Raw genomic sequence first — 15,795 nt, forward strand, 5'->3', positions numbered from 1 at the left:
ACAAAGCAGATATTCACCTTCCTTAGGCTGCAGACTTCAAACAGTGGTCCCAGTGATAATTAAGGAGCTTCAGTTATACACAACAAAATGCAGTAGCTTATTATTTTAGACTTTAAGCAGATTCCAAACTAATTAGAGGCTTCCAGGCAGGAGCTCTTCTTTCTGGTCACCTTCCCTGAGTAGTGGGCAGTTTTATGCCAGTTCTAGCCATAACACTGCAAAGTCTGAATGTGAATGAGACTACTACAGAGTTTTAGTCTACTGTCAATGCCAATCCAACAAGGATCCAATGTTTCCCTTCAGCCTCTAATTAACTAGGAAACAAGCTGCCACATCCAAAGCACAAAATGACAGAGGAACTGTTTTCCTCCAAGGAAGGATAAGATGACATTCTACTCTGCTTCCTTCATTACCTGCTTACTGAAAACAGTCCTGCTGAGAAGGACTTGGGGATGCTGGTGGGTGAGAGGCTGGACATCAGCCAGCAATGTGTGCTTGCAGCCCAGAAAGTCAATGGGCTGCATCCAAAACAGCATGGGCTGCAGGGCCAGGGAGGGGATCCTGCACCTCTACTACACTCTAGTGAGATCCCACCTGGAGTGCTGCATCCATCTGCATCCCCAGCTTAAGAAGGATGTGGACCTGCTGAAGCAGGTCTAGAGGAGAACCACTAAAATACTCTGAGGGCTGGAGCAGCACTCCCATGAGGAAGGGAGAGTCAGAGTTGTTCAGCCTGGAGAAGCACAGGCTCCCAGGGGACCTTATAGCAGCCTTGCAGAGCCTGAAGGGGCCTACATGAAAATATGGTGAGAGACTTGGCAAGGGCATGTAAGGACAGGACAAAAATAATGGCTCTAAAGTGAAAGAAGGCATATTTAGCTTAGCTATTAGGAAAAATTTCTTCACTGTGAGGGTGGTGAACCACTGGAACAGGAGAAGCTGTGAAGCCCCATCCCTGGAAGTGTCCAAGATCAGACTGACTCACACTTTCAGCAATCTGATCTAGTGGACTATGGTCTCCCTGTGGCAGGGGGTTTGGAACTGGACATTCTTTAAGGCCCCTTCCAATTCACACTATTCCATAACTCCACAATTTCTATAACCTTCTCCTCTCACTCCTCAAGAGTTAACATCTCCGTAAACTTTACTAAGTAGGCTTTTCATTCCTTTAACTAACATCCCATTCCAAAAGCAGCTGCACTTTCCACATGCACATATATACATATAGACTTTAGTTGTCATCTTCCCCACTCTCACATACAGAGAGTCTTCACTCCCTCTAATCACAATGCATATAGACATTCAGAATTCAGAGTCAGACACTATTCTAAATGTTAGTTGTCCATCAACACCAAATACTGAAAAGCATTTCTGCAGAAATTAGATTACCTTGCAGGAAAAAAAAAAAGTATGCAGAGAAAAATATCACATTTTCAGTGAGACATATCTGCAGATACATCTTAAATAGAGGATGAATAGAAATAAGCTTCAATTAAGTCTCAGTTCCTACAGTGCATGTATTTTCCAGATGGGAGTACTGGCAGGATTGCACTCAAGAACCCAAAACACAGCCCCATTCAGGGGAAGTTTCCATTAGATGAAAGGCTGTAAGGAATTTATGCATGGGAAGATGAAGCTGAACACTTAGAGCCTTATGAAAAGAAAGGACAATAACAAACTACAAATACATAAATCACACTAGCAATAAAGAATAAGAGAGGAACTTTCAAAGACACTTAGAGAATAATAGCCACAGGAAAACCTGAAACCAAATATGACAAGTCCCTTCTTTTTCTGCTTAAAAATATACTGCATATATGGCAAGTGATGCAGAAGCTTTCCATTGTGAACTGTGGGAACTTCAGTCATCAAAAGAGCTTGACTGCAATTGACTAATTAACCCCAACAGCCCTAAATGCTGCACTAAAGCACACAGAGAAGAGACTACAATACACAAGTATACAGAGAATGCAAGTTTAAGACACCAGCTGCTACAGAGTGAAACCTTGTAATTACCTTTGGTTCAGATTAACCCAGCAAGTGTTCATTTGGTCAGTGGTTTCCTTCACCTTCCTTGAGTCATCATCACGATACTCGCGAAGCAGTTTATTAGAAAGATCATTGAATGCTGCTACTGTGATGTCACCTCTGTGCAAATCCTGTACTAACAGCTAAAAAGCAATGCCAAATGAAACAGATTAAAATCAGATTATTTCTCACATTATTCATTTTATCACATACTATAAACTCCTCATTTTTTCCTCTTTTCTAAAAAGCAAAATGTGCACATTTTTCATCTAGGAGTAAAACCTTAAAGAGAAAATCTGCAGATATTAAGTGTCCGAATAATGAACTAAAAAACAGAAATAGGTGAGAAAAAGTAGTATTTGCCGGAACTGCCAAAGGTTAGAGAAATCCTCTTTTATAGTCTACTGGCAACAGAAATAAAAACATTTCTGTATTTTGAATAGCATGAATAAGTCTGAATTACTGTAATAGCAATATAAGTGGCACCTAAAAGTGGCATAAATGAAATGTGCAGTATAAAAATTTGATTTCATTCTTTGGGTTTTTTTTTTTCCTTTTGGTTTTGTTTTTTGTTTGTTTAGAATTAAGAAAATATATTAGAAATGTTTGTTTATTGTGGCAAGACATTTACAACATGCCTTGACATTAGAGAATCTAAACTCAAGATTACTTCTAAATAAAAAATAATATTTGCATATCTATCTATCTATCTATCTATCTATCTAGATAGATAGATAGATATGCAGTTACATATTATGGTCTCTAACTTTCTGTTTGGGCATGGGGCTGATTTCACTTAAGAAAACAAAGTAGACATAATAATCCATTTCTATTTCCCTGCACATGTAGAGATAGCCACTAGTCAGATAGTTATGCAAAGCACACAATTTTACTGTGTACTTAAATAGCTATGGATTGGTAAGCAACTCTCACAATCATACTCCCTTGCCTCTTTCCATACCCAACCACACCCCTACATTGCCCCTTCATGAATATATATGTGCATATATATGGACATATTTTTTTTAAATCTATTATATCCCTGTTCTAAATACTGCACTGGTAAGAGCCTCTCCTCACTGCTTTGTGTCTTTAGTTCTCATACTGTACCACCTACAGCCTGCCCTTTTTGTGACAGCCACCAGGACAAAGGACATTAGACTTACAGATTTATCACAGCACGCTTGACATGATATAAAAAGCATTAAAGATTGCATGGAATAAAAAAAAAAAAAAAGAAAAAAAAAAAGAAAAAAAAAAAAAGGCGCAAAGCATTGGATATGCCTGGCACCCACCAGAAGTGAAATTCAGGACTATTTTAAATACCCGAGTCCATTCCTTGACTTACTAAGCTACTTTTAAATATTTCTATGAAGTCAATTCTGTGGCAGTATCGTTAAATTTTAATTGGTCTGAGGGTCAAACTTTTTGCATAATATAATTTTCTTTGATGCTACATTATACTCATTTGAGTTAAGCTTTCAAAGACACACATGCACACATGCCACCTGTTTACCTCCCTGAATGTGGATGCTTGGGAAGTCTGATAAATTGAAAAATATAGACAATTAAGAAAATATCATGTCCAAAAAGATAGGAAATAGTACAACAACTAAATTGCACATTCACTCATCAGTTGAATCCAGTAGCATTACAAAGACTCAGGAATCTGGATTGGGAAAAAAACAATAGGCATAAGTGGTGTTACTTTGCTCTCTGCAATCTGTTTGGCAAGCATCTCCTTTGGGGCCTGCAGGAGCATTCGCAGGCGAATCTCGCACTGCTCCATGAGGTGCTCCATCTCCTGCCTCTGCTCGTGCCACTGCAGGCTGTCTGCCAGCATGTACTTCAGCTGCTGCTGCCGCACCTCCACGCTGTGCTGGGTGCTGTCCCACTGGTTCTTCAGCTTCTCCACTGCAGAGGACATGGAAAATATGAGGGAAATAAAAAAGCAGCCGTAACTACCTCTTAATTTTCAGGGCAAAAGGCAATAATATAACAGTCTCAAATACAGTAGTCTCCATATGCAGTATTTCAGCTCCCCATGTGGCTGACATATTCACAGAAGCAAATGAAAAAATCAGGTGTTTGGGTTCCTCTTGCTTAAGCAGGATAGCATACAAGCAACAACTATTATTTCTGGAATATTTCAAAGTCAGTATTTGCTTTTAAAGTACATACATGCAGGAAACTACACTTCAGAGATATATATGCCAGCAGCAGGGCTCCAAGGAGCACAATTTTACGGTGATCTTAGGGTGACAGGACCAGCAAGATTTCTTTGTGCATCTGTAACTTAAACCAGTACAAATAAAAAAGTAAATAAATACTGTTTAGACAACTTGTACAAAGCAAACTGAACATTCCAGACCACTCTGTCATGGCACCTGTACTACAGCTTTGGCCAAGGTACAAACATTCTACAAGGCAGTAACAACCTACTTTGGCAATTTAATTCTACCACAGGTTTCTACGGAATTTAGTAGATTACACAGGAGAACAGAGAAGTTATTGATTATACCCCACATCCTTCAAGTAGAAGAAATTCTATTCCTCTCTCAATAAACAGTTGTATTAGATGATGGATAAACACACTTAACCTTTAATAAACAAGGAGTGAAAAAGATAACATAAGGGTCTAGAATAAAAATAGCGCATCACAAAAAGCAGTGAATCAGTCTTTGGAGATAAATGCATGGCATCATCCCTTTTCCTGGACACTTATAGACCATTAAAGCAAGTGTATTACTTGAAAGTCTACAGAGGTGGGAACAGGTTTCTCTACCACCTGTCATGACAGTTACAGGGAAAAGATTGTATTACTACAGAATGTGATAAAGGATGTTGTAAAAAAGTGAATGGAAAAAAGCAAAACCAAAAAATACTAAGCCGGCTTTCTTGAGCATTTCGCTACTCTGATCAGAAAGAGGTACACAGTATGTAAGACATCCAATGTATTTATTTTAACAGCAACTACACAATTTTATTATAAAATTAACACCCTTGATGCTCAAGTCACTTCAATTTTCCATGAAGCAAAAATGCCAAAGTTTGCACTTAAATTGAAACCATTTAAGTGGTTTACATCTTTTTCAACCTTTTGCAATTACACAAAGCCATTGTGCTTTATCTGCTTGAGAAAATCTCTTAACTTTAATACATTCAACAATATTCTATTTAGTTCCACAAAGCTCTCAAATGCTGTAGCAGCAAAGCCCACCTGTCAGAGTAAATATCACTCCTCCATATTGATGGACAAACCTAATAATTTGTGCAATACAGATTAATCCATTTCAACCCACAGGCAGCTTGTGGATTAATTTTCAAGCACAGATATTTGACGTTTACATAGTAGTATTACTATTATAGAACCAATACTTATTTATATACTTTTTCTTATTAATGGACAGATTAACCTTACTCTCTACACTGCTGACATATTTACCCTTTTTTCTACCTCCAGCAAAACAGGACAGAAAAATAGTGACATTCCTGGTAACCTCAGGATTCGGTGGGTTCAAGAGGTAAGTTCCTAAAAAAAGTTGTCATCAGCTGGTATCTGTCATGTCTGATATCACAGGCAGAAGGACTGGAAAGAATTCCTGATGAGACTGTTTTTTCAGTTCTCAGTGTCCATAAAGCAATTGGGAAGGGAAGTTCCAGAGAAGGAAGCTTTTCTCTGTTTCTCTGCTCCTATCAATTTGAGTAATTATGCTTCATCTGATGACACACAGCAGACTCACAGAAGGTTGTAGGACATTGGTATATTCTGATATATATTTGGTGTCTATACGTACTCAGTGTTTAAACAACGAGGTGCAAAAGCACTCCTGAGCTTTACCTTTCTTCAAAGAGCAAACTTTTCTTAACAAATCTCAGTGGTAACAAAACCTTCATATTTTCATGTTTCACGAAAGCAGAAAATCTTCACATACATCTGAAGGATCTACTGAAAGTTTAATCCATGGCACCGTATACAACTTCTCTTTTCCCACCATGGAAGCACATGACTATAGGGGAACTCAAACTTCCAACACACAGTCCTTTACTTCCTGTTCAGCTTTTCCGAAGAATCCAGAATGTTTCGTGACTGACTCCATGTCCCCTTGCTGACTGACTCCTATGGACTACATGGTTATTATCCTGCCCCGAGTTTCCACCTCACTCCTAGTTCTGAGTGACTGCAAAACTAAGTTGCTTCTTTGAATCTTACTGCCCCCACCAATCCATAGACTGTGAACCTCAGACAGAAGATGACTTCTCATCAGAGCTCCAGAAAAACAATCCATCTGTGGGCTTTCCATCTGACCACATCATCTCCATCAAACCTTATGGACACCAAAGAAATTCAGGTAGATGAAGTGAGTGAAGGAAAACTACATTACAGAGGAGAATGTAAGAAAATATCTCTCTCCATTTTTCCTTCTTACTATGGTATTCCCCATGGCATGAATTTTCTAATCTTAGCAATCAGCAAAGCTTAAGACTTCAAAAAACAGATTGTCCATTAGTTTCAAATTGTGACAATTGTACATTTCTTAAGTATGAGTAAAATAAAATTTCAGAGGGAGTGGTGGCCCGTAAATTGGAAATTGAATTTTCAAGTACACGTCACTGACTTAAAATCTCTACTCTCAGTCAACAATTTTCAAAGTACACACCCAAAGTCATTGTCCTAATGCCAGTGTTTTAAACTGTCCAGTGCCTCAGAGTTCAACAAGAAAAGAAACATGATTAGCTCCTTTTCTCAATAAATAAAATCCTCATCCCTTTGTCGGTGACTGTGAAGCAACCCAAATTCTTCACAAATTATTTCAAAATCCCAGCAAAACTATTGACCTTCATACTTGAAAAAATGTCCAATCAGAAAAACAAGTGGCAATTCTTATTCCAGGAATTTTCATTAGACTGTTTAAGTGAAAGTCACTTAACTGCCAAGTTCTCTTTTCTTTTCCAAGGAAGGCAACTTCAGCTATTCTCAATAGAGAATTTTAGAAAAAGATATAAAGATTTTTTACTGCCATGGAAAAAATGTATTTGCAAACACAGGATGGAGAAACTTACTTTTTTCTGTGATCTCTGTCCTAATGTCCGAACTGGAAGTTTTATTTTTCAGATTCTGAGCCAATGTGAAAATAGAATCAAGCTGAGGGTGCCGGTGGTCCATATCTGCATTGGTTATCTGTTGAGAATTAGGATATGATTTTTAAGTCCACAAAATATAAATAGTTACATTCATCTATATTACTTAGGTAAAAAAATACATGTGTCTCCACAAGTATACAGCTGGTCCCATCATTACTGTCACCCTTGAATTGTCACAGTATTATAGCACCGCTTCAAAAAGCTCAAATATTGTAAATTGCAGTTACTGAAAATCCAGAGGTGAAGTTTAACCTGAACATAGCTACACATAGTTATCACAGTTGTTGCACAATATTTTCCAATATCTATTTTTCACGTTTCCATAACTTATTTTTCTCCAAACCCAGCTGGCATCATTTATATATATCAGAAGCAGCAAGGGGTGCAGGGGGAAAGTGAAGAGGAACAACTGGAAGGAACAATCAGACTATATAATGGTGCTCTATAAACCACTGTTCTCTACGTGGCAATGTACCAGAAGCTCATTTTACAAGTATTATCCAGTTAAAAGAAAGTGTTTCCAAAGCTACATCACATTATTCTTCAAAATTTCAGACTATGAGGGATACTCACAGAAACAGTTTAGCACTTGTTTAGCCTACAGCTTTTACTCTACACTTAGTTAATTGATATTAAGTCAAATAAAATGAACCTTAATGGCTGCATGCATCTCACTAATACTGCCCTTAGTCCCTGTTGAACATAGCGTGAGCCATCAACAGAAATAAACATTTACATCGTAAGAACTTATGCTACAAGTTTTAATCCTCTTAGCATGTCTCTGGAAATAAGTTAAGCGTAACTACAGCAAACAAAACTCATTAGAAACCAGTAAAGAGTGAATCAAAGGTCACCCACTAAGCAAACATGAAGCTGCTCAAAGTCTTTTGTGTAAGTCAACTATTACAAACCCCAAAAGATGTCAGGAGGTATTCTCCACTTTCTTTGTTTTAAACAAAACAGAACAGTGCTTAGTTCACATAGGGCCACAAGAATAAACAGGAAATGGCTCTGAAGGAGAAAGGAGTGTAAAAATAGCATTTAAAGTTTTACTTTCATGTTATGCATTTAGTTGCAGTCAGGGGTTTTTTCCCCCTTAAACACATTATTGCTGTTAGTTTCTTTAGTGAATGTAAGAACTATTAAAATGTCAGACTATTTTCTATTAGGCTTCACAAAAAAACATACTTTCATTCGTGCAATAGTCCGATTGATCTCTTCAGTATTTCCCACAGTGACTATGTTTGACTTGAGCATCTGGTCAATCAATACCAACCAGTCAGCCAGCTCAGTTCTAGTTTTGTCCAGATCAGCAGGTGCAGAAAGTTCCAAAGCCTGCTGAGTCTGAATAGGAATTTCCAATGAAGAAGATGCTAGCACCACCCTTTGGATATCTGAAACAGAGTGTGGGAATTCTGTTAAAGAAAAAGTAGTCATGGCCACACGAGCAGTTCTTGGAATTACAGAGGGGTTTATGTAATTCCTCTAAAAATGCAACAGCATCTATAGAAAAAGCACAGCAAAAATTGTACTTTAACAACCAGAAGCTAAGCAATCAGAAATTCCTTTTGCACCATTCAGGCAGCTATTTTTTTACTGCATGCCAAAAAGACTCACCCAAATGATTCAGCCTAAATTCAAAACAAACATGAAAACTTGCAAAGACAAAATTACATTAAACCTAATCGAATGAAGCTAAACATTCATTGACACTTATTAAGCATAAAACCTAATACTTTTGTTTAAGATAAACGTCCAAAATTGTATTCATCAGTTTTCTACTATGTAGCAAAAAGGTCTTCTCCACTCTTGGCTCAGAATTCACTCAAGCACAAGTGAAGCTTCTGCAACAGATGCTTCATGGACTTGGCATTACATAACTGTCTGAGGAAGGGACAGATGCCCACTAGTTCAGTCACACCTTTCTCCCTTTTTAACCTGTCACAACAAAGAAGTGAGGAATGAGCTGAAAAAATAGTAAGATTCACTCCAGAAATTGTGTTCCAGTTCCAAGGAACAATAAGTTACATGAAGCCGGAGCATAAATATTTCAAACTTCCCTCAAACAACAAAATACAGGAGTTTTGTTTAACATACATGTATGAAAGGAGACAAAGCTGAACTCAGGGTTTTAAAAGGATTAAACAGAAGTTGGTTTGCCTCAAATTTTGCTTACTGATGCTGAATTAAGAAAAAAAAAATATTAGAGTTAATTCACTGAAGTTTGAGTTGCAAATTCTTCCAGGCAAGGGCTGTCTTCTTTACCTAAATTTCCAAAAGGGAGACCTCAGCATTTTGTTCACAATCTGTATGTGCTGAACTGACTCCAACAACTTGAAAATATGATCAGTGTCAGTGTCTGACACAAGAACATATATTTAGATAGATTTCCCCAAGAGACTCAGGAAGATCACTATCCAGAAGGTAAGGGAGACCCATCTGTCCCCCTAACTGAGCCGAAAGAAGCAGAATGGCCTTCATTTATTGGACTGCAAAAAATCTGCATGCAAGAGATACTTGACAAATAATTAGCTGTATGGAAAGCTTCTAGTGGATCTTAGTCAAAGGCATGACCACAAATCCACAGGAAATAAAACACAGGAAACAGCTATTTTGGTTTTTACCCCATACTTAGTCCTGATGAGGAGGCCAAAGCTTTATAAAAAATTCTCCATTTCAAAACTCTTAGAGGAACTCCAAAAGACTTCCCCTGTCCTGAACAGTAGTGACTTCTTCCCTACCCAAATATTCCCTCTCTCCCGTAGTAATGAGAAGGCAGCCTCAAGTTCAGCATGATGCTTCAACATTTATTTATGTTTGCCTAAGTTCATAGAGTTTTTTCCTTTTTTAATTACTTTTGACTGCAAACAGGGTTACACTCAAGACAATTAAGCAGAACAGAAGGACAAATCACTCACCAGGAGGCTTTGTCTTTGTAACAAGAAGGGACTGCCCAACAAATGCCTCCAGTTCTCTCATTTTGTCAGGCACTTCTCTGAACACCTACAGGCCAGCAGAGAGAAATAAAAACAGTAACATGATCTATATTAATGGCAGAAAAGTAATCTCTTATTGGAAGACAAAATATTCCGCACCATGCCTCAGATATATCTCTATTTTTGGAAGGTATCCTTTTAAAAACAATAAAAACTTCAAGAGGTGCTAAAATGTTTTTTCAACACATCCCAGTGTCACACCTAAATATTGAAAAGAAATAAATAGTTGCAGACAGATCATTTACATGTTTTTTACGGTCTAAGCACCAAAACTATAACTCATTATTTGAATAGACTTTGAAGAAAAGATGATGCAAAGCATGACTTGTTGTCAGTCACACAAAAGTAGAGAAATAGAAAAAAAATTGAAAAAAGAAAGTGTTACAACTCCAGTGCAGTGCAAACAAAATTGTCTATTTGCTTTTTAGAAGTTTTTAAAAGGCAGTGATGAAATTGTAGTGTTCAAAGCAGTGGGGGAATCCCTATTTTCATGGCTGAGTTGGTAAAAACACATCTTTTTCTTTCCCTAAGCTAACAAAAGCCCCTTCCCTCAGTACATTCTTACCTCTGTCATCTATAAAATAATCTAAAATAATTTAATTTTTTCATGTGGATCTCCAGGCTTCGCTTGAAAAAAATCTTGCTTTACTCCAACCAGCTTTGTCAATGAGACTAAACACGAGTTTCTACTTTACAGTAATGTTTAAGAAGAATCTGAGACACACTTGGCAAGATTTTCTAAACTTTACCACAGCTTCATTTATTCTCCTCTGAACTGCTACAAACATTCAACTTTCCCACACAGCAAAGATTTATTTCAATTCTCAGTTTGAAGTTAATACATTACTGTTTGACTCAAACAAAATATTTTTGATCTAGCTGATATTTTTGATTCATCTTGCAAAAAAAACCCCAATACAAAAGGAAAAAAAAAATCAACAGAAAAACCTAAGCTAAGTGAATAAATTCAATCTGATGGAAAAATGTCCATCAGTATTTTCATATGTAACAGGTTTGGGGTACGTTTCCTGATCATGTCTGTATGGTTTCCAAATCATTTTATGTACATGCCACATGTCACAGATACATGAAAAGGAACACAACTATCCCACTTTCCATGAAAAGGAAAACAACCAAGTATATCATTCTGTTTTCAACCTCAGATACCCAGTGCTGAAGAAATGCACACCTTGTTCCACCTCACATTGAGGGACTGCAGGCAATCAGAAAGTTTGTTTTTCTCCTGAAGATCAATACTTTTATCCAATAGCACTTCAGGTTCAGTTCTGTTCAGCCATTCCAGTTTTTCAGCCAGAACTTCCATCTCTTCACTTAAGACCTATAATGGACAGAAGAGTTTTAGACTAAAATGAAATGCATGCATGCTTAATTAAAGGAGGAGGAAAGTTTTCTTTTAACTCCAATATTAGGCATTTCCCTGAACATAAATAGAAAAGCTTCTATTTTTCCGTTTCTATGCTCGATCTAGAAATAATTGAAACATTTATTACCTTTCACTTCTAGAATTTATATTAAGGTAAATGACAAGAAAAATTACTCTTTGATGACAGACAGGAAATACTCTACTGACCTGAGTCAATTTGTTCAGGCAAACACAACTGAAACTACTTTACATCATTTATAAACACTTGTTCAAGACTTCCCACTTAGATATAGTTTTAAAGAGGTTGGTTGAGGTTTTGTTGGGGTTTTTTGTTGCCTTTTTTTAAATTACTGATTTTTAAAAAATGAGCAAGCAGGTTAGTTGGCTGACTACTCCTCTCATTCCTTTAGGATTTCAGAAAGATTTTCTTTCACACATTCTACAAACCAAAGATGTTTTGTTGTCAAAGCCAGACACAAAATAAACAGGAAAGACACATATATATGCACACAACTTACTTTAAATGGCCAAAACCCTTAGAGTTTAAAAAACAGGTTAGATAAAAATCTTACACACACGAGAGATTATTACAACTGCCCAGTAAATGGGACAATGGTGTTACTTACCTTTTAAGGATATCAGCTTTTTTTCTATAGGTTTTAGCAATTATAAAGTTGACACATATGTATCTTCTCCAGGGAAATTCTACTAAGTACATTTATAAGCAGTACATCTAGTTCTCACTGTCTCATACACAGACATCATCTTCTGGTTACGTACCAGTTACCAACTGAACCCAACTTCATTTTGAGGTACATCTTGCCTGTGCAAGTAATCTCACACAATTGTCTAACACGACCATAATATTTCTTTAGCTATTCACAAAGCAAAAACTCCTCTCCTCAAAAGCCATGTCCTGATGCTTTACACATACAGATGCATACATATATACACACTAATCAGTCTTGCCTGTAATTCTTGCAGGTTTTCTTCATGGTTGAATGTAAATCTTGCGTCCAGGGCATTTTCTACATTTTCTAACCAACAACGCAGCTCGTCAAGCTTTTTTCTGCACTCTATCAGCTGCTGGTTCTCTCCTTTTAGCCTTAAAAAGTGAAACAAGAAGTCCAGCACATCAGTCCTCAATTACTTCTGATGCCACGGGCAACTTTTTTTCAGCACTCGGAGCGTTTTAAAGAATTCATTCTATCATCAATAGATTCTACCGTTGTCATTAAAATAAATGCAAATAAATACTACTGTCTTAAAGCCAGACAAATTTTAATTTCAAAGTCATAAGACAGACTTTTAAAAGACTGCAGAAAACATTAAATATAAGTGATAGTAATGACAACACCTTCAGGCCTAATCATTATAAGGTCACTGAATTTTTTTCCTGGAGGTTTTAGGGACATACATAATATTTCCACTAAATTACATAAAATTTTATTGAAATTTCTCAAGTTAATAATTAAGTACGGTCCTGTTTTATTTCTAAATGTAGGAGATGTTAAAAACATGTAATTACATAAAGATCTTACTTTACAGTATTGTGGAAATTCAAGAACAGTACAAGTTGTTTCAATTAGTGCATCTCCGTCAATGATAAAACAAAATTTACTGTAATATACTTAGAGTTCAGCTTCAGCCAGAGAAAGCAGCTGAGCAACTCTTCCTAAAAAGCCTGGCTTCCTAAGTAAATTATTTTTAAAACGAAGGAAAACTGTAAGAAAAATACCTTTGTGGTTGTCATTTTGTGAGTTGTTCTAAACAAAGACTTACTAAGCAGTCAATTGCAATGTATGAGAAATTTGTTTTAGAAGACAGTTCAAAACAGGGCTCTGAACATTAGGAAAATTCAGATTAATGACAGCATGCAACAGAATGCACTCTCTCTCTCTCCCAGAATTTACTAAATGAAATTCTCCTTATTGCAACTGGTCAGACATCCAAATTTTTGACTAACTTATTACCTCTGTTGTCTATCCATGACCTCTGTTGTGATTGCTTTCCAACGTCTGTTCAATCCTGCCAGTTTCTCCTGTAGGAAGCTCCCATCTGTAGCAGACAGTTTCTGTATGATGCCTTCCCCAGTTCTGTTCAAAGCTGAAACACTGGTCTGATGGCTGCTGACTCCTTCTTCAAGTTCCTGTCAGAAACATAAAAGCCACACAGAATTTTATTACTGACCTGAAGTGACTTTGATCTGGCACATGATATGCAGGATGAATCCTGGGTGTATATTATTTTACTAAAAGAGGCACTTAGAAACATCTCACTTAGAAATGGATGCTGTTGATAAAGTTATTAATGTTCTGTTATTGAATCTAATTCAATTTTCTAGATGTCATAAGAAAACAGTGATACAGTGTAGGCTATGAATATTACAAAGAATCACAAGAATTCATTTAAGCCACCAGTGCTAAAATCTACACTCATATTTGATTCCTTTTCTCTTAATGTTACAGCACTTCCTAGTGGTTCTAACAGATAGTTTGACTTTAACCAGGTCTTTTCATAATCTATACCCCAAATATTTCTTTACCTTCAGAGTATTTCAGCTAGGATAATTATGGCAGTGCTGCCATGGTCCCAGATACCACAGAAAATCCATGAGCTAACGAAAGTCAGAAGATGTCAGGATTAAATCTTCAAAAGCCCTAATGTCTACTAAAGTTTTACACTGTTAGCAAAAATTTCTTTGCAACTAGATTAGGAATATGATGATTCAAGAAAGAGAAGTGAAATGCCCTAGAAGAAAACTTCAAGCAGCAACAAGGATAAAACAGAAGCTGTGTCTTAGACAGAACTTACTTTTCTTTCACAACACACACTGACACTTGGATAACTAATACTCTCAAAAGAAAAAAAGTCTGATCCTTAAAGTGATGCTTCCTTCTCCTTATTTAAAAGGAAGTAAAATAAAAAGATATCAGGGAACTAAATCCCAGCACCAAAATCTGAAAAAAAAAAATCAAATATACAACCCCTGTAATTGGAATCTTTATTCTAGACTGTTTATACAAGGCAGTATGTCCAAAAGACATTTGTTTAAATTAATAATTCGCTAAGTTATAAATGACCTCCATTAGGGTCCATTTTTTTTAAATATGAGTCAAAAGTAAGTGAAATAATATACTGGATTTTTTTTATCTGATTAATATATTTTTGAAGTTGTAACAAAACTTATAAACTGAAAAATTATGCCAACATTTGAATTATCAAATTATCCCAAACCACTCCATATCATAAGTGATTATAAAACCCCATACTATAAGTAGGAGTTGAGCTCTTCCCCAAGAATAAATTTTAAACTGCAGCCAAAGTAGAAATGTTAAAGAGTTACTGCTTTCTGAAGTGTAATTGCACAGCCTCTCTGCAAATCCATATGTCTATCTATAAAACTACAATTTTAGATGAAAATCTAGGCTTTTTCCAGCTTGCTCACTTTCTGCCCGAAACCCACGTACCTGCTGATGCAGCCCAGCTGTCTGCAGCTCCAGGCTGCCATCTGGCCCGCGGGCATCGGCCAGCAGCACCTCAGCCTCCGCTATCCAGTGGGAAAGATCATTGAGATCGCAGTGGAACTGCCGCCACGCCTCTATCGCTCTGTCAAAGCTACTGTGGGAAAAAAAAGGATGGAAAAATTAACCAGAGTTTCAGTTAGAAGGTTAGGTACCCCACCTCCAGGGAGTAGAAATTTGCCTTACAGAACCAAAAGACTTAACACACAGCCTGGTTAATCAAGTCCTAGTACTGAAGGCTTCCTGGCACAGTAGCAGCTGGTGAAAGCTAACAGCACGGACTGTCATTAACTTCCAGCTGAAGGAAGAGGGGGCAGTCCGAAGCAAACTTGTTTCTATCACTTAAAAAATAAAGATTGATTAGCTACATCAAATTGGTCTGCAGAACCCTTTCCTCCTTTATCGTGAAACAATTCAGCTATCAGACATTGTGAAATATGGAATATGATTAATTGCTCAGATTTCTTTTCACCTTCATAAGGAGAAAATGGGGTGCCCAGAATTTATTAAGTGAAGGTGATTTTGATTATATAGATTATATATTTGATTACATAGTATTACCAGTGTGCACACATAAATAGGTCTTATAGAATTGAATCACACAATAATTTGCCAGATATTTCATTGTCATCATCTTTGCAGCCTCAAATTAATGTGTTAACTTGAAGGACAACATGTTCTAGCATGGAACAGGCAGAACAACCACAGTCGGAAAGTT

At 36.9% G+C, this 15,795-nt stretch overlaps 1 protein-coding gene across 6 annotated transcripts in view; it reads right to left on the reverse strand.

Moving 5' to 3' along the window:
- UTRN (utrophin) overlaps positions 1 to 15,795 on the reverse strand; it is a 349,507-nt gene that overhangs the window by 197,833 nt on the left and 135,879 nt on the right. For 5 of the 6 annotated variants that reach the window (XM_066178907.1, XM_066178906.1, XM_066178908.1 and 2 more), the window contains 9 exons: positions 15,024 to 15,174; positions 13,527 to 13,702; positions 12,523 to 12,658; positions 11,359 to 11,508; positions 10,092 to 10,176; positions 8,362 to 8,567; positions 7,093 to 7,210; positions 3,737 to 3,942; positions 2,017 to 2,171 (listed from right to left, as the gene is read on the reverse strand). In XM_066178907.1, the coding sequence (XP_066035004.1) occupies positions 2,017 to 2,171; positions 3,737 to 3,942; positions 7,093 to 7,210; positions 8,362 to 8,567; positions 10,092 to 10,176; positions 11,359 to 11,508; positions 12,523 to 12,658; positions 13,527 to 13,702; positions 15,024 to 15,174 (1,383 nt within the window). The remainder of the gene's footprint in view (positions 1 to 2,016; positions 2,172 to 3,736; positions 3,943 to 7,092; positions 7,211 to 8,361; positions 8,568 to 10,091; positions 10,177 to 11,358; positions 11,509 to 12,522; positions 12,659 to 13,526; positions 13,703 to 15,023; positions 15,175 to 15,795) is intronic. The other variant, XM_066178909.1, reaches the window with a different exon arrangement.

Source organism: Chamaea fasciata, unplaced genomic scaffold, assembly GCF_029207755.1.
Source record: "Chamaea fasciata isolate MVZ Bird 193981 ecotype frontalis unplaced genomic scaffold, bChaFas1.0.hap1 SCAF_3, whole genome shotgun sequence".
In the NCBI taxonomy this organism is placed as follows: domain Eukaryota; kingdom Metazoa; phylum Chordata; class Aves; order Passeriformes; family Sylviidae; genus Chamaea; species Chamaea fasciata.